Below are 20,596 nucleotides of genomic sequence, written 5' to 3'. Positions count from 1 at the left end.
CCATGATTTCTCAACTATTTGTTTAAAGTGAAGATCTGATCCTGACAGCCTCTATTTGACCTGAATTCAGCTTGTTCTTCGCCAAGCTTTTCTTCCACAATCCTTCTCAACCGTTTCTTAAGTATACTTGCGTAAATCTTACCAGAAGCACTCAGTAGAGAAATACCTTTTGTAATTCCCATATTCATTTTTATTTCTCTTTTTTATATATGGGTACTATGAGAGCTCTATTCCAATCATCTGGAATTCATCCCTCTGCCCAGGCCTTCTGAACTATGCAGTGCAGTCACTGTAAAACTTTTATACCTCTATACTTCAGCATTTCTGGTCGAATATCATCTACTCCTGCTGCCTTTCCACATTTCAGACCTTTGATGGATTATTCTACTTCATGTATGGATATGTATTCCTGACTGCATACGTGTTGAGTATTTTTTTTATCACTGTTTGTTTCATTTAGCAAATTTTCTAAGTAATTACTCCATACTTCAAGGATATCTTTTTCTCCAATTTTCATGTCACATTTATTATCTCTAATTCCTTTTACAGCACTCTTCTATTTCTGAGCTTCTTCTACAATGTCCAGAATATATTTGCCACCATCTTGATATTTATTTTCTATGTTCTTTCCAAAGTCTTCCCATGACTTTTGTTTAGCTAGTTTTACACAGTGTTTATCTTTTCTACATTTGTCTCTGTATTCTCTAAGAGCACAAGCTGACTTATTTGCTAAGAACTTTTTATATGCTTTCTTCTTTTCCTTCACTCCCTCTTTAACTTCCTGTGTCCACCATGGAGTTCTGATTTTTCTATAGTTGCAGACAACCTCACCACATGCCTCTCTGGCTGAATCAATCGGGGTTTTCTTCAAGGTTTTCCACTGAATCTCCAAGGTTTGGTTCCTGTTCTCAAACTCTTTCATTTTTTCTTCAATAATCTTTGCGTATTTTAGTCTACAGTTCACATCTGAGAGCTGCTCAACTTTTATTCGCTTTAAAACTTTCTCACATGTTATTCTTTTCAATATGAAATTCAATTTTATCCTGCTCAAGACTAAATAGTGATCACTTCCAATTTCAAATCCTCTGTACACTCTTGTGTCCTGCAACATGGAGAAAACATCACTATCAACAATAACATAGTCAATGAGACTTTTCTTATTCCTTGCCTCTTCTCTCCATGTGAATGTGTGTGCATTTTATGCTGGAACATTTGTGTTAGTGTTAGTAGTTAACATTATAACCAGTCCATGTCCTCAGCAGAAACCCAACAGGTGTTTGCCATTATTATTAGTTTTGCTCTTTTCTCCAAATTTTCTGAAAACATTTTTGTATGTCTGACAATCATTTCCTATTCTGCTATTTAGATCCCCAACAAGGACCAACTTTTTCTTTTCCTTTTTACATTTTCTCTGAAGCCTCAAAAAATTCCTCCACTTCTTCCTTAATAGAACCTTCTGTGGGACCATAGACACAAATAAGTCTCATTGTCCAGTTCCCCATTCTAATATTTGCCCACATCACTCTACTTGAGACTGCCTGCCATTCAAGAAGATTAGACTCGTATTTAGTGTTGAATACTATGGCTACTCCTTCTTTTTTCCCTTGATTGTCATTGCCTGAATATAACATTTTGTTTTTATTGCTCAGAAAGATCTCACCAGTTTTTGTCTTTTTTGTTTCAGTCATCTCTATTATGTCGATCTGGTACTTATCTAATTCCTCAGCTAGCTCCATTTCTTTGCCATTCAGGCTTCTTATGTTGATAGTACCAATCTTGAACTCTGGTGATGTTGAGTTGGGGTGTGTTTTAAGATTTGTTCCGGTAGCTGACTTTTCGCTGTTCGCCCTGGTTCCCTGGCGAAAACAACAGGGGCCTTGTTTAACCAGGGAATGCCCCAGCCAGCATGAAATGCTGTCATGTTGTACCATCATCTTATATTTTGGTTTAAGCCAATAAGAATACAATTTGGTTGGCTAAATCCCAAATTGCCAGCCCATCCTCATTCGTTAGGTATCTTCAGTATCCAGGTAGATACCTAACAGGGTGCACCATGAGAAGATGAGAATTGGACATTGTTAGAAGCCCTGGTTGGTTCTCTGCATTCCTTTAAATGCTATTTGCAAGTTTCCTCTCCCTTAAGCTTTTCTTGTGGCTTATATTATTATGGACAACTTGGTCGATCCGCACAAATTCATCTGAAAGAACATTAGGAATACATTTCTCTTAACAAATCAAACCAACCTGGTGTAGTAAAGAATGCTTTATCTGCAAAATACAGAATTCAGTGGAACAAAACCAAAATGTTACAAAAGTTACTTTCTTCCAGAAGAACTCGACGAAGAAAGCTGTGAAGCATACATTCTGAACAAAAATGATTGCCTGAAACTTTCTCAATTTTGGACAGTTATATTAACCAATACTCACCATTTGTTTGTTCCATAATTGTAATTAAATATTGTTTATAATTTAAAATTAATTAAATCAATTTATTCTAATTTATTTTGAATATCTACTTTTGAATATCAGAATGAGCTATTCTCCTGTAGCCAATATTGCACATGTCATGTGCTTTCAATTAAATTGTTCTTTTTTTGAGTTTTCCTATAACTGTATTGACAATGGCTATAAAATTTAGCTGAAAATTTTACCATTAAAAATATTCAATGTAAATATTTCTGGTTTAATATTTTGTGATGTTACCTTTCATTGGATAGAACCTTTGTTGCTACTTCAGCTTATTGAAAGCTCTTCTCATACTAGTACTTCATATAATTGATATCTAAGGCCCTTGCTTTTGGTTTATCCATTAAGTCATGATTTAAAATTCCAGATTTATTAATCATAAATTTGGTATATTTTGGGTGCACTTTTCAACAGTGGGCATTAATTAATAGGATTGTATCTTCAGAAGGTTGACCAAAGTAGCAGTTCTGTTTGGGGATGAAAGGTAGTATTTAAAATGTATATTAAAGAGTAAGGTGTATATTAAAAATAAAAATGTTTATATTTAATAGTAATTCAGGTTTTGAATAATTCTAAACCAATATTTCAGGCAATAGATGACGTAAACAAAGGACAGATTAAACCAGGAAATAAACTCTATGAGCTCAAAGCACTACAAGACTCGGCCAGAAAACAAGAGGTAATTATTTAATTTGTATGTATGGATTTAAATGAATTTTGTATTCAGCTCTTATTATAGCTCAAGGACTTGGTCATAGCTCCAATTGCATCTCAAAACTCATTACACAAATATCTAACTCATAACACTTTTGCCATACTTGTTTGATTCCTGTCATAGTATGAGAGAAACATTTATAAAGACGTATCTATTAAAGGTGGTTTAGCTATGAGGTGGCATGGTTTTTCACCCAAATTGGATGAATCAAGTCAGAGAGAGCACAATTTACGCATTTTTTTTAATGTTGTTCCCACCCACAGAAGGTTATTTGCAATCCTATGGTACATTTTGTACTGTGAATGGATTAAGAATATTTTTATCAATTTCTCTCTCTCTCTCCCTCCCCTAGCTAGCCATAAATACTGTTACAACTTGAACAGCACATAAACCTTTCATCTATCAGTAAATCATTTACAGCTTTCAGCATATACAAATTACGTGTGTAACATGCATATAGCAGCACTCAATGTTCAAAATGTCCCCTTTTTGCCTTTATGCATGCCTGAAGTCTGTGAGGCCACATACCAATGGTGGCATGTACAACATCCAATGGAAATGCTGCCACTGCTCACTCCAAATCTACTGGCTGGTGATGCTTGGGTGTCATTTCTTTCAGGCTACTCCGACGACCACAATTTGAAGTTCAATGGATTCAAATCAGGACTTCCAGACAGACAATCAGATTGTAATATGTGATCAGAAACATTCGACTTCAACCACTGCTGTGTGGTCTTCACATTGTTTGCAGGGCTGAGTACTGTTGGAAGGTCCACTACCTACTCTGAAACAAGATGTTAAGGGGGCCATATCATAGGTTCCAGCACATTGTCTTGATACACTTTGGTGGAGGTTTTGACCCTATCTTGCAGAAATGCAACTTGGATACCCCATGGTACATCACCCCCACCAAACCATCACTGATGCAGGGTGATGACCTCTCTGAATCCTGGGTGCTATGGCACATGCTGTGCAACTATCCAGGGCATATACCCGATCATTTTGGAGTTAAACGACTCTTCAATGGTGAAAATCTTATTTATGAAGAGGATATCTCTACACTATCTACCAATAATTGTCCAAACACTTTAGCAATTTACAATTGATGCCAGCAGGCAAACCCTAATATCAGGTTCCACCTTTAGCTTTGATCACTTCCTGCACCCTTTGAGGGAGACTTTCCACCAATGTGTGACAGATATCAGGTGGAATTTGTTTCCATTCCTCCATCAAAGCAGCACAGAGTTCAATGACAGTGCTCCTCTAGACTTCAACCCTCCCCCCATCCAATTCATTCCACAGGTGTTCGATGGGGTTGAGGTCAAGACTACACAGACCAAGATAGTCATTAAACACCCATTCCTTCATACCATTCCATAACAGCTGTAGCTTTGTGGCATGGGGCATTGTCATCTTGATAGTAACGCAGGTCCGTTTCATAAAAATTCTACAGCATAAGCAGTACTGATTATCCAGAATATCAAGCTACTGAGCTCCCTTCATGGAACCGTGGACAATGACCAGTTGTCCCACTGCAAACCAGTTGAATGCACCCCACACCATTACTCCTCCACCACCAAACTTTACTGTGGGAACAACACACTGTGGTAACAAGCATTCACTAGGCTGTCTCCACACCCTCCCATCAGACTGGAAACAGGTGAACCCTGACTCTTTGCTCCAGAATATCGTTTTCCACTGGTCAGTTGTCCAGTTTGCACACTCTTTGCACCAAGCCAGATAAGCCACCCTGTTCGTTGTTGTGCTGTTTGGCTTGTGTGCTGCTGCCCTTCCATGGAAACCCAGTAAATGGAGTTCTTTTCATACAGTTGTAGTGCTCACCTTGGTGTTACTGGTGCTCTACACAGGCCAGGTTAGTCATTTAACACCCGTTCCTTCATACCATTCCATAACCAATCATGGATGGTTTGTGCCATTTGTAGCTGGTGTTTGCATGCTACCTGTTTTAACACTCTCCTGTCCCTGTTAGTCATTTTTGGAGGTTGCCCTGGGTGTTTTCCTGTACTAGTGATGCCAGAGCATCTCCATTTGTTGATCACATCACCAACCATTGATTTTGGATGCTCCAGTTGAGCAGGAATGGCATGTATGGACATGTTACCAATGTGACAACCCAAAATGACACTTCTCTCGAAGTCACTGAATTCACGTCATGTTAGCATTCCCCTGTATTCAACTGTTGAAATACTGCTTCCTACTATCTGTACACTGGTATTATGTTATTAACAAATCTGGAATGTTCCATAACTTCAAGTAACAGGGGTGTCCAGATAATTATTGGTAGATAGTGTATGTCTGTTATTCGTGTACTGCCAGAGAAGTGCTTTTGATTTTATCACCCTCTTCTGCATAAGTTGTGGTGTTGGGAAGTGTCCAGTAGAATGACAATACACTCATTCCCAAGTCTCTGTGAAACATTCATCTCTCATGACATCACTTCTTACGTTCTCACAAGATTACATAGGCATGCCTTCACAGCCCTCATAAACTGTTGCGTCCTAATGTAGCATGGTTGATCTGTTCTTTGGAAGTCAGATGCAACTTCTGTATCGTAATAATGGTTAATAGTTCAATACACAAACATCCTGCTGATCCTAAGTGTTTTTGGCATTTTGAAAATAACAGGTGGCTGCATCCCAACCTTGTGAAGTGCTATTACAGCTACACAGTTCTCATAATCTCCCCACTGCATGTTAACCTATACAACTAGACAAATTTCTCTCTACTGATAAACATTCTAATGTTGACTGCATAGAGTGCTACTAACAGAACCAGGCTCACACAACTCTGTAGGCAATGCGATGGTGTGTGGAAGTTGTAACAGTATTTTTGGCAAGACTGTGTATATTTATTTCTTTGTATTTTTTAAATTTATTTTTTTACATAGTCCAGAGACCTTGCTCTAGAGACCAAACCCAGAACCTTTTCAAGTCACCAATAAGTGGGCAGTGGCCTCACCAGGTGGCTGAACCTAATAACAATTACAATCATCCATGCTCATGCTTGGATTCAAACCTGCAGCCTGTTGGTTGGAGAGCAGGTATGCTAACCACTTGGCCAACCAGGCTGTCATAGTATAATATAATATACTGGGCCTTGGCCAGCACATATACTAGGCCTTGTGGCCTTCACTCTAGCTTATTCCAATAGCATACTATATCACCCAAACTCATTTACCGACAGTGTAGTGTACACTGCATTACTTTTGTCCATTTGTATCGAAAAAAATCTACATTTCATCTTTTTGATAGTCATGTTTTCTCCCTGGTGCAGGACACCAGAGTGTACAGAGGATTTGAAATTGGAAGTGATCACTATTTAGTCTTGAGCAGGATACAATTGAATTTCATATTGAAAAGAATAACATTTAAGAAAGTTTTAAAGCAAATAAAAGTTGAGCAGCTCTCAGATGTGAACTGTAGACTAAAATACACAAAGATTATTGAAGAAAAAATGAAAGAGTTTGAGAACAGGAATCAAACCTTGGAGATTCAGTGGGAAACTCTGAAGAAAACATTGATTGATTCTGCCAGAGAGGCATGTGGTGAGGTTGTCTGCAAGGATAAAAAAATCAGAACTCCCTGGTGGACACAGGAAGTTAAAGAGGCAGTGAAGGAAAAGAACAAAGCATATCAAAAGTTCCTGTCAAATAAGTCAGCTTGTGCTCCTAGAAAATATAGAGACAAATGCAAGAATGCTAAACACTTTGTAAAACTAGCTAAACAAAAGTCATGGGAGGACTTTGGCAAGAATATAGAAAATAAATATCAAGAAGGTGGCAAAATATTCTGGAGGTTGTTGAAGAAGCTTAGGAATGGAGGAAAGAGTGCTGTAAAAGGAGTTAGAGATGATAAAGGTGACATGAAAACGGGAGAAAAGGATATCCTTGAAGTATGGAGAATTACTTTGGAAAAACTGCTAAATGAAACAAGCAGTGATAACAGTACAGTGGTAAAAAACACTGTCCAGGCATGCAGTCAGGAATATATATCCATACTTGAAGTAGAAAAAGCCATGGCTTGAAATGTGGAAAGGCAGCAGGAGTAGATGATATTCGACCAGAAATGCTGAAGTATGGTGGTATAAGAGTCTTACATTGGCTGCACTACATAGTTCAGAAAGCCTGGACAGAGGGACGAATTCCCGATGATTGGAGTAGAGCTCTCATAGTACCCATATATAAAAAGGGAAATAAAACTGAATGTGAGAATTACAGAGGTATTTCCCTACTGAGCGTTCCTGGCAAGATCTATGCAAGTATACTTGAGAAACGGTTGAGAAGAATTGTGGAAGAAAAGCTTGGTGAAGAACAAGCTGGATTCAGGCCAAATAGAGGCTGTCAGGATCAGATCTTCACTTTACAACAAATAGTGGAGAAATCATTGGAATATAACAAAGATCTGTATTTAAGTTTTGTCGATTTGGAAAAGGCATATGACAAGGTGCCAAGAGAGAAGCTATTCAATACGCTACAGTTATATGATGTGAATGGGGCATTATATCAAGCAATACTTAGTCTTTATTTGAGTTGTAAGTCAGCAGTTAGAATTGAAGGAAGTACAGGAAGATGGTTTAATGTTAAATCTGGTATGAGACAAGGATGTACATTATCCCCTCTGTTATTCATTATCTATATGGATCACATTATGAAGGAAAGTGGTATTAAACATGATATCAAAATTGGAGATGTTAATGTCAGCTCTTTGCTTTATGTGGATGATGTTATACTTCTAAATAAATCCCCTACAAGTCTGCAAGATTCTCTGACTAAATTGAATAGCTGTTGTAATAGATATGGTATGAAGGTCAGCAATAAAAAGACAATGAAAATAGGCAGAATCATGAAAATGTCAACTGTGTTGTGAATGGAGAACCTCTGGAACAAGTAAAACATTTCAGCTACTTAGGCACAATTTTTACTGAAGATGGTAAATTAAATATAGAAATAGACAACAGAATCAGCAAAGCTGGTATGGTGGGAAGTCAATTGAATAAATTCATAAGGAATAAGAGAGAAATTAGTTGGAACACTAAATTAGCTGTATACAAGACAGTGTTCAAACCAGTTTTAACTTATGGATCTGAGAGCTGGGTCAGAAGTAAAACACTTGACCAAAGACTAGAGACCGCAGATATGAGAGTCCTGAGAAAGATTATAGGCCTGAACAGATGGCATCATTGGCAATATCATATTAAAAACGAGGATATTAGGAAAGAACTTGACATTGTCAGCATCCAAGAATGTGTTAGTAGAGCTAATTTCAGGTGGTATGGTCACTTAAACAGAATGGGCGAAGAAAGATTAGCAAAACAAGTGTTCTCTGCCAGGTTGGCAGCAAAACGACCCAGAGGAAGACCAAGATATAAGTGGATTGATACGGTACAAAGTGCCTTAGATGATAGAAATATAAGATCTGATAATGTTGGAGTCTTGACAAGTAACAGACTGATTTGGAGGAAAATTGTAAATAGGAAGTTAGTAATGATGTAATTTTTTTCGTGTAGTACTATCATATCCTGTACACTCCTTTGAGGGTACATGGCAGGAATTTGATGATGCCTATTTTGCTTATCTTTATTTCAATCTGCTCACTCATTCTTTAATATTAGTGTCAAGTTATTTTCAGCAACAGTTTTGTATTCTGTTTAGTATACAAAACTTTTTCAAACCAGTTTTAACATATGAGTAGTATAGCTGGGTTATAAATCAGCTGATTAAAGATAGTAGCAGTTCTGACGAGAGAAATGGCATAACTGGTACGACTAAACTTAAAATTAAGTTTTGCTAGTGATGCCATCTGTTCTCTTTTCTAACTTTCTTCAGAACTGCAATCTTAAATCACTGTTTTATTTTTCACTGGGGGGGGGGATGCTAATGATATCAGATGATTTTAGTTTGGTTTGGTAGATAGCTATGATTGCACTGTTATACATTTTTCATGTAGCAATGAATGTGAGGCTATTTGGTGTGAGATGGTGCCTGACAGGATCAAATATAGCAGGCTGTTGCTATAGACCTAGTGTATCAGCTACTAGTGATGATGAAATGCATTGTCAAATACACAATGGGTACTAAATGATTAATACATGGGTGACTAATTATTCTAACATTGACTAAGTAGTAGTGAAATCTCATGAAAAGAATGAAGCTGTTATTGAACAGTTGTGTGACAACTTCCTTAAGCAGCACATGATAGAAGGAACTCACAATCAAAGAATGTTAGACCTAATTATAGTAGTATCAGAGTGACTTTTCAGTACAAGGCATGGCTGTTGGTTAACAGTGATCAACTTTACTGACAGGGAAAGTAGCTAAGCATATGGATGTTCCATTTAGAAAAGGTTATGTGATGAACTTCAAAGCAAGAATAAAATTATTTCCAATGATTTAGTTCGAGATAAAATTTGTGCTCTAAAGATGCCATGTAAAAAATCCCAGCAAATTATTAGTAAGTTCGTTAAATTATGTTTTCCTTTTTTGGTGGTGTTTATATACAGGTGTCTAAAACCTAAGGATGAACACTATATCTGAAGATTACAACTGCAAATTCAGATGAATCAGCTTGTGGCAATTTGCATAACTGACAGTTTCGAGTAGAAAGTGGATACACATTCAAATTTTTGAATCTTGTGCAAAGGGCTCATGTGGTAGCACTCAACACGATAAAAGCTGTGCTAAGCGAACTGTTTTTGAAGGAAGCTCTTTTCATGAAGGAATAAAGTTTCAAACTTTGGATGTCTTGTAATGTGTCAAAGATGACATCTAGATGATTTTGTGTGGGGAAATTATTGGAAAGCTTGAAGAAAGCAACAGAATTACTGATGTCGGAGTTTGGAATTTTACATAGCATTGTATCCAGGCTCTGGGCAGTGTTTGCACAAGCCAATGGAATGTATTCCAGCCATTTGCTAAGAGGTCTCCCTTGCATTACCATGGAGCATGAAGATGGATTTTTGGTTATAATAGCAAAATGTAATCAATGTACCATGGCAGTCGGCTCCAAGCACAGGTACACAGATATTTTGACAAACTGTTGCAGGACATCTATGACAAGTATGCCTATACACCTGAAGGCCTGTAGTCTGTATCCCTCTATCCACAACTCATCGTAGAGCACATTTTCAGTGGTGTTATATCCAGTAAAATTGGACAAGACACCAATGGGCTGATGTACTCTTTACAGATGAGGCATTTTAATCTTTCCACCAATTCTAGATGACACTTCATCTGGCATGGAAGTGGTACTTACCATCGTGAGAATGTTTTTGAAAGGGATATGGCAGTGCTGGGGTCATGGTGGGGGTTAGGCATTATGCTTAATGGATGCACTGAGCTGCAAGTGCTTGATAAAGGACTATGACTGGTGAATGATATTGCAATGAAGTTCTTCAGTGTCATGTTTGATTGTTCCATGGTATGAGAGCAATAACAGTGACTAACACAACATGCTCCATGGGTGTTATGTTACGCGTTCTGTTTTAATGTTTAATTTATACGATAGTGTTACTCCATTTTCTCTGTACTAACCACTTTGAGTTTTTTCTCTTACCGTTATAAGCCCCGAAGAAGCCGGATAGCCCCGTCGGCAAAACTTGTTGGTATTAGATGTTTATAAATCATGGTCAATTAAAGATCAATATATATTTCAATTCAATCATATGTTTGAATGACCAAACATAATCTAAACAATGAACAGACTCTGGTGTGAAGCAAAAGGTACGTTATTTTCAGAAACTCAAATGTAACAAAGCTAGACTTCTAAACCATTTAACTTTCTTAAAAAGATGCAGAAACTTTAACATTATTCCCAAGTTTTTAACATTCGAAGAACAATTCCACTCAAGAAGAGCAAAAAGAATATATACTAAGGCATCCCTGGCCCTACTATGTGAAAGAATACAACACATAAGAGTTGAACTTAACAGAATAGACCTTTTGTGCTTCCAACTTTTTGAAGTTATTTCTAATGACATAGAGAGCAACTTATAGACACTTCTAGTTAAGATGATTTACAACAGTTTCAACAAAGCATTTTTAATTAGTAAAAAACTCAAATCAAAAAATTCAACACACTATATGAAAAGTATTACAACTCCGGACAGAACCTCCCTGATGAAAAAGTGATTTTTAACCTTTCGGACCATATATTAATACAACCAGAAACTGAAATACTTAAGAAAGGATGATTCAATTTCACCATTGCCCCAGATCATATTCCTAAGGTTGACATCATCAGTAACATAGAGAAAGCACTCTCATGCTTTCCAGAAATAATGGCAAATGATCTGAGATTAAAAAGTGCTATTATCCTTTCAATTTATACGATAGTGTTACTCCATTTTCTCTGTACTAGCCACTTTGAGTTTTTTCTCTTACTGTTATAAGCCCTGAAGAAGCCGGACAGCCCCGTCGGCAAAAGTTGTTGGTATTAGATGTTTATAAATCATGGTCAATTAAAGATCAATATATATTTCAATTTAATTATGACTTTGAAAAATTGCAGAAATTGAAGTTTGAATTGGTTCCACATCCACCGTGTTCTGCGGACTTGGCCCCTTGTGACTTCTTCTTGTTCCCAAACTTAAAAATTTGGCTCGGTGGGAAAAAACTTCCTCCAACAATAATGTCGTCAAGGCAGTCAATGACCATTCTACACAATTTGACAAATCCTACTTTTTAGATGGGATGAAAAAATTGGACACTTGCTGAACCAGATGTGTAGACCTCGATGGAACCTTTATTTCTCAACATAGATTGTTGAGAAACATAATGCTTTCTACATTCTAACAGGTCTACAATTTTTTCCAAAAAAAAAAAAAAAAACTTGTTTAACTTATTTTTGTTACCAAACTTTTTAAATAACTCATATATTGGGAAAAATGACATGGGTAATGCTTAAAGTTAAAGACATCAGATTTTTTGTTAGGAAAAGCATGTGTGGCATTGGAGATGAAAATGAACATCATTGAGCCTGCAACTAAGACTGGTTGTGAAATAAATATGTAAAGCTTTATGAGGTTTGCCTTTGTCGACTTGTATTCTCTTTCTCTTTGACTTTTCATAGTGAGCTAATTTGGGAGGGAGATGAAATGTGCAGTAATAGATTCTTTACTAAGCCATATACATAATGAATTTCACCGAACTTCTGTGCAAAAAATCACGTCAGTAGTTCCTTCCTCTATGTATCTCTACTATTGACTTCCAGACATACATGGAAGAATAGTTATTCACATTTGATGCCATAGGGTCACTCCCATATTGCATAAGGTTTTGGAAATGAATCCTTCTGCTAGAAGAAGTGGTAGGGTTGCAGATTCCCTTTCCACACAGAGTGGAAAGGGAATCTGCAACACTACCCACTTGGCCAACCAGACCAGCTAAGTGGAATAGTGGCAGCAAAATTATTTGCTACTGACCTGGAATCATGCAGTTCAGCAGTGGATCATTCTAAAGCATTGCCAGTAGGTTTGGTCCAGTATACTATCTAGCAGTCAGGCTTAGGCATAATCATTTTCAAGTTATCCTCCCCATCTCCAAAATACCTCTGAAAATGACTTCTATTGCATTCTGGAAAAAATGGCAAAACTTAGTCTTTGCTCTGAAATCCAAACATGTTTTTTCCTCCATGTAAAGTTTCCAGAAAGCAAAGTGATAGTATTCCACTAAGCAATAAAACTCATATACTCTCTAATAGTACCACATAGTTTCTTCTAGTCTAATGAATTAATCCCTTTTGGCTGGAGGGTGATTTTTTTCTAGGATTACTAATGGATCCACCAATGTGATGGTGTAAACAGAGGATTTGGCTGCTGCTGCAGACCATCTGGGCTTTATCAGTATTCTTGTACTTGACCCTGTTGTGGCAAGAACATAAATTCCATCAGTGATTTAGTCTGCAGTTTACTCTTAGCCATTTGCATGATTGCAGTAGCTATCTCAAGAAGGTCTTCAACTCCCTATTAGGTTCATTCAGATGAATTGATGTTGTTATAATTAAGAATATTTATTTTATTTCTCATTTCAGATAATTAACAACTTTCTCTTTATTTTTTCCATCTTTTTATTAATTTTATTGATTAATGATTTTTTTTGTTATATATCTATAGGTTTTTAGATATATAATAACAAGGGGCATTAAAATGTGAATGTTATATCCATTAACTGTTTTAGCAGAAAATAGGTTTGTTAATGATGTGAGAAGGAAAGAGTGATTAAGGTCATTACTTAGTAATTACCACTTTTTATATTACATTATGTATTTCATGGTTTTTTTAAAAAAAGAAATTGGGATTTTATGAAAATGTAATCAATACTTTAGGAAATATTTTTTGTATATTAAATTTCTTTGTTAAATACAGTAATGGATATTATTGTATTAATACTTTCATTTAGTTTGACTCAAAAAATTTTAACTGTTTGTTACAGTATCTCAAATTAGCATGGTTATTAGATGGTTATGGTGAAATATCATTTCCTCATTGTGCTTGCGATGCAAGAAAAGAGGGCCATGTTGTAGCCACCGTAGGTTTACCAAGTTTTAAACTTCAAGCTTGTAAAGATGATGGAACTTTGGAAGTAAGCTAATTTTTGCTTTAGAAATTTTGAGAAATGTAGTACCACTGTTTTTATTTTCTTTTAATAAATTTAGTTACTTATCTACTTTGACATGTGATAGAGACATTCATCTTTTACATGAGTTGTATTCTCTACCGATTCTTCAGGTTCTCTATTCAGGTGTTGTATACTTAGTTTTATGGTATGTGGGAATGAATCTGTTGTAATATCTGAAATGTTTAAAATTTTTCTTCAGTTTCTTGTATATAAGATTTTTTTTGTTTAATTTTTGTATATGTATAGAACACTGTCTTGTATACAGCTAATTTAGTGTTCCGACTAATTTTTTCTCTTATTCCATATGAATTTATTCAATTGACTTCCTACCATACCAGCTTTGTTGATTCTGTTGTCTATTTCCATATTCAATTTACCATCTTCAGTAAAAATCGTACCTAAGTAGCTGAAACGTTTTACTTGTTCCACAGGTTCTCCATTCACAACAGAGTTGACATTTTCAATGATTCTGCCTATTTTCATTGTCTTTTTATTGCTGACCTTCATACCATATCTATTACAACAGTTATTCAATTTAGTCCGAGAATCTTGCAGACTTGTAGCAGAAATATTTAGAGGTATAACATCATCTGCATAAAGCAAAGAGCTGACATTAACATCTCCAATTTTGATATCAGGTTTAATACCACTTTCCTTCATAATGTGATCCATATAGATAATGAATAACAGAGGGGATAATGTACATCCTTTTCTCACACCAGATTTAACATTAAACCATCTTCCTGTACTTCAATTCTAACTGCTAACTTACAACTCAAATAAAGACTAAGTATTGCTTGATATAATGCCCCATTAACACCATATAACTGTAGCATATTGAATAGCTTCTCTCTTGGCACCTTGTCATATGCCTTTTCCAAATCGACAAAACTTAAATACAGATCTTTGTTTTATTCCCATGATTTCTCCACTATTTGTTGTAAAGTGAAGATCTGATCCTGACAGCCTCTATTTGGCCTGAATCCAGCTTGTTCTTCACCAAGCTTTTCTTCCACAATTCTTCTCAACTGTTTCTCAAGTATACATGCATAGATCTTGCCAGGAACACTCAGTAGGGAAATACCTCTGTAATTCTCACATTCAGTTTTATTTCCCTTTTTATATATGGGTACTATGAGAGCTCTACTCCAATCATCGGGAATTTGTCCTTCTGTCCAGGCTTTCTGAACTATGCAGTGCAGCCACTGTAAGACTTTTATACCACCATACTTCAGCATTTCTGGTCGAATATCATCTACTACTGCTGCCTTTCCACATTTCAAGCCTTTGATGGCTTTTTCTACTTCAAGTATGGATATATATTCCTGACTGCATGCCTGGTCAGTGTTTTTTATCACTGTGCTGTGTATCACTGCTTGTTTCATTTAGCAAATTTTCAAAGTAATTACTCCATACTTCAAGGATATCTTTTTCTCCTGTTTTCATTTCACCTTTATCATCTCTAACTCCTTTTACAGCACTCTTTCCTCCATTCCTAAGCTTCTTCAACAACCTCCAGAATATTTTGCCACCTTCTTGATATTTATTTTCTATGTTCTTGCCAAAGTCCTCCCATGACTCTTGTTTAGCTAGTTTTACACACTGTTTAGCTTTCTTACATTTGTCTCTGTATTCTCTAAGAGCACAAGCTGACTTATTTGCCAGGAACTTTTGATTTGCTTTCATCTTTTCTTTCACTGCCTCTTTAACTTCCTGTGTCCACCATGGAGTTCTAATTTTTCTATCCTTGCAGACAACTTCACCACATGCCTCTCTAGCTGAATCAATCAGGGTTTTCTTCAAGGCTTGCCAATGAATCTCCAAGGTTTGGTTCCTGTTCTCAAACTCTTTCATTTTTCCTTCAATAATCTTTGTGTATTTTAGTCTACAGTTCACATCTGAGAGCTGCTTAACTTTTATTCGCTTTAAAACTTTCTTACATGTCATTCTTTTAAATATGAAATTCAGTTGTATCCTGCTCAAGACTAAATAGTGATCACTTCCAATTTCAAATCCTCTGTACGCTCTGGTGTCCTGCACCAGGGAGAAAACATCACTATGAACAATAACATAGTCAATGATACTTTTCTTATTCCTTGCCTCTTCTCTCCATGTGAATTTGTGCACATTTTTATGTTGGAACATGGTGTTAGTAATAACCAGTCCATGTCCTGAGCAGAAATCCAACAGGTACTTGCCATTATTATTAGCTTTGCTCTTTTCTCCAAATTTTCACAAAACATTTTTGTATGTCTGACAATCACTTCCTACTCTACTATTTAGATCCCCGACAAGGACCAACTTTTTCTTTTTCATTGTGTCTGTAGCTTTCTCCTAAGTCTCAAAAAATTCCTCCACTTCTACCTTAGTGGAACCTTCTTTGGGACCATAGGCACAAATAAGTCTCATTGTCCAGTTCCCCATTCTGATATTTGCCCAAATGACTATTTTACACTGCCTGCCATTCAAGAAGATGAGCCTCGTATTTTGTGTTGAATATTTTGGCTACTCCTTCTTTTCCTTGATTGTCATTTCCTGAATATAACATTTTGTATTTATTGCTCAGAAAAATCTCAAAAGTTTTTGTCTTTTTTGTTTCAGTCACCCCTATTATGTCGATCTGGTACTTATCTAATTACTCAGCTAACTCCATTTCTTTGCCATTGAAGCTTCTTATGTTGATCATACCGATCTTTAACTCTGGTGATGTTGAGGAGTTGGGGTATGTTTTCAGATTTGTTCCAGTAGCTGACTTTTCGCTGTTCGCCCTGGTTCCCTGGCGAAAACAATGGGGGTCTTGTTTAACCAGGTGACATCCCAACTGGCATGAAATTTTGTCATGTTGTACCATCATTTTGTATTTTGGTTTGACCAATAGGAATACAATTTGGTCGGCTAAATCCCAAATTGCCAGCCCATCCTCGTTCATTCTGTATCCAGGTAGATACCCAACAGGGTGCACCACGAGAAGGTGAGGATTGGACATTAGGTCAGAAGCCCTGGTTGGTTCTCCGCATTCCTTTAAAGGCTATGTGGCGGTCTCCTCTCAGTTATACAGCTTTGACCCTTAAGCACCCCAATATTATACCATTGGAATGGAAATTGATATACGAACTCCAGTATTTAAGAAGAGTGATATATATATATATATATATATATATATATATATATTTTTTTTTTTTTTTTTTTAAAGTGAAATAATTAGAAGTAAAAGCATAATTGGTTCTGTTTGGCCCATGCACATATAATTGCAAACAGCATAAAACATAAAATTGAATTCTGGATGAACAAATAAGATGCTACGATCATTCAGTCTGGTGCTTTATTATTCAGTTTTACTTATTTACATTGAAATGAGTAACACACATCCCTAGTATTTGTAAATTGTCAAAGGCTTATGATACTGTTTTATTAAAGTAATTATGTATCATATAAAGTGTTATAGTGTGATATAGTAGTATATAAAATTCGTATAGATATGTGCCCCATGTTAACTGTCATGGTGCTGAATTATCAGAAGGAAGGCTACCACCAATTCAGATCTAGTTGGTACTGTTTCTAAACTTTTTGCAACTACTTCCCAAATTAGTTAACTTTTGGTGCATGAATGTTGGTTCTCCGCATTCCTTTAAAGGCTATGTGTCATAGCCCCAGTTAACAATTCAGAAAATTTGACTGTAATAATCACACAATTTCCATGCTAAATGTTAGTTTGGATTAAGAACACAAGATGGTGGCAGTTGTGACCATCTTGTGACAACTGTCATGCTTGTCACTTTCACCCTTCATCAACATTGAGAGTTTTTCATTAGAAATAACTGACTCTCACTGTTAATGAAGGGTGATGACTAGCTGCCTAACTGTTTTCCAAAAAGTTAAGACTAAGAGTTCTGCCATACTTTTTGGGAGGCAGGAGTATTGAAAAGGCATTAGTGAATATTATTAAAATGCTGCCATTGATATCTCAAATTATCCAGCCTTCAACCATCCACCTAGCAAATTGATTTCCCAATTGGTTGGATAATTGAGGGATTACTGTAAATGTGCTCTAAATGAGAAATGCATTACTGCATACATGTCTCTAAATGAAATTCTCATATTTATCTATTCCAACCTAAGCTGACAGTTGAAAAGAAATACAGGAATTTTTTCAAGTCATTAGGAAGGGTAACTGATATTAAAGGATAATGTAGTTCTTGTTAGAAATCTGAATGGCCAATTAGGAAATAAATCCATAGAAATATTTTCAGAAGATTTGGTAAAGTCAGATAGTGATAAGTGCCTTCTAAGGTTTTCTGATCCCTCTCCTAACATGAAGATTGTGCATATGTAGTATCCAGGAAGTATAAAGTGCCCAGGAAGTGCTTGCAAGTTGGCGTATTATGGACAGACGTGAAAAACCTAAGAAATATATATTGTTATCATTTGTCATGTCAGGACTAGTATATCATGCATATTGAACACTTCTTCATGCACTATAAAATGGAAGAAAAATGCTACAAAGAAGACGTTATTAAGTCTGAGAGACTGTTTTTGGAATCAGCCTGAACAGTGAAGCAATCCTTGAACCTCAAACAAGTAAGGCTGCATTATTTCCCTAAAATTGGGTATACTAATGCTAAAGGTGACCTTTTAAGATAACTTTAGTTCAGTGACTATACAGTACCTTATATCATCCTTAGAGTGCTGCCATGAGAGGATGATAATCCGTTTTTCCATTAGTTTGAATTATTTCCACAAAGATGTGGTATAGTTACTTGCATTTTGGAACAAGTGTTTTTGTACTCTGAGAGTGCTTGTTTGAAATCTAGCAAAATATCAGTAGCCGAATAAATTATATTTTTGTTTTTCTATAGTGTTATAAGTATAGTAAGAAGTTAACGTTGAATAAAGATATGCTTAAATTCACTTGGCAGGATCACACAACCAGTAGGTGAAGTTTGCTTGCATGATTATCAGTAGCAGTACTCTAGTAACTCTTGTATCCCAAAATGATTGAGAATACAAGAATATATGAGAAATTTGAAATAACTGATCATGAAGTAACTGTACCTCATTTGCAAATTAGCCTACTTTCACTCATGAGAATGAATATGAGGATTTAATTTATAAATGTATTATATAATAACTCATCTCTCACTTTTACAACACTTTCTTAGTTATTATATATAATATCCATTACTGCCTTTTCTTCCCAAAGACAGAAGACTTAACTTTTTGGGAAGTTTTACTACACCTGTATACATTTTATAGCATTGACATTGATTGTTTTTAGCATTATGAAGAAAAGGCAGTAATAGATATTATGTAATAACAAAGAAAGTGTTGTAAAAGTGAGAGAAGAATTATTACATACATTTATAAATTAAATCCTTATATTTCAGCATTGTGTGTAGATAGTTGGCTGGAAAGTTGAATCTGATGTATGGAAAGATCTGATAAGCAATTTCCAAATATCACACAGGATTAATCCTTGGTTCTTGTTAAGTGTGCATTGTAAAAAGATGACCATAGTAGATTATTTTATGCTTCGAGCATTATAGTTGTCTTCCATGTAAGGCATTGTTTTTATTTTTATTCCACTCAATGTTATGGGATGCATGTTGGTGGGAAAAAATGAAAAGCCAAGCCCAAGTTTACTTCTCTGTTGTAGTTGATGTGTCCAATGTGTTCTGTCTTATTTCAAAACTTATAGATGTCTACTCTATGACCCTATGTAAGAAAGACCACAAGAGTATATTGAATGTTATATTTACTAAAATAAAGAACCAAAAGGCTTCATTTTGGTGATGCAAAATTATATAAATCAAGTGGATATTAAATCCAGCATTATTTCAAAGCCAAATACTATAGAAGTTTCATACAAAATTTGACCAGAGAGCTTATGGGAATACACTTGCCGGCATTTACAAGTTGCCTTGGCCAGACCTTATAGGAGAACATGATTGCTGAACATGACATGGACATCTGGGCAGCGATTATGTTCTCCTATAAGGGGGGGGGGGGGGTACTACTTGGAAGTCAGTGGTTCAGTTACAATCGGTAGGTACATAAAAATACAAAATTAATTACTAAGAGTTATTGGTAGGCACCTGTTGAACCTTGCCAAACTTTATTTCCATGAATGCCATCTGAGCAACTACTAGACACATCATCATTCTTCAAGGATTCTATTTCTTTCTAGAACTGATGATTCTGCTTAAATAAAATACTATGGTTGATTGTCTTGGCAAGGTAGGGTGGCTGCTCCATGAACTTTGCCTATGCTGCATGCACATGTTATCCTCAGAACATCTTTTTCATTACACTGATATGAAGTAAAACAACAGCATATATAAAGTATTCAGCAGTAGCATACATAGTGTGATCCTTTCAGTTGTTTTCCTGATGTCCTATATTGATTTAAAATATTACTCAGAACTATAGGAAAACCTCGCTTAACGCGATTAATTAATCAATCAATAATGTGTACTAAGCGAAATTGTGTTAAGCAAATACAATAAACAATAGGAATAATTATAATTCATCCATCAGTTAGCGTAAATTTGGAAAAAAATTAAAAGTATAAGCTATATTAAAGGATAAAATCATCAAAGTTAATAAAAATCAATTGCTTAAATTTTTATTTAATATCTAAACATTTGATTAAGCTACTTTTTTACAAAAAAATTAAGTAATGATGTTTGAATCGTGCTAGACTTTTTCATCTTGTCATGCAATTTGTGATAGCTGGCGATCGCTTTATCAAGATTTTAGCGGACTTCGAAGCTTCGTTCCATATC

At 35.8% G+C, this 20,596-nt stretch overlaps 1 protein-coding gene across 3 annotated transcripts in view; it reads left to right on the top strand.

Moving 5' to 3' along the window:
- The window catches only part of Snx27 (sorting nexin 27), a 279,474-nt gene that overhangs the window by 183,926 nt on the left and 74,952 nt on the right, over positions 1-20,596 (top strand). For all 3 annotated transcript variants that reach the window (XR_016549182.1, XR_016549181.1, XM_090402014.1), the window contains exons 9-10: positions 3,056-3,145; positions 13,629-13,778. Coding sequence is in view for 1 of the 3 variants with exons in the window: in XM_090402014.1 (XP_090258140.1) it covers positions 3,056-3,145; positions 13,629-13,778 (240 nt within the window). In the remaining 2 variants the exon portion in view is untranslated. The remainder of the gene's footprint in view (positions 1-3,055; positions 3,146-13,628; positions 13,779-20,596) is intronic.

The sequence above is a fragment of the Typopeltis vanoorti genome, chromosome 12 (genome assembly GCF_054136105.1).
Source record: "Typopeltis vanoorti isolate ZY-2024b chromosome 12, IOZ_Tvanoo_1.0, whole genome shotgun sequence".
Taxonomy (NCBI): Eukaryota; Metazoa; Arthropoda; class Arachnida; order Uropygi; family Thelyphonidae; genus Typopeltis; species Typopeltis vanoorti.
Note: the sequence above shows the minus strand (reverse complement) of the source record. Positions and strands in the feature narration are given on the sequence as shown.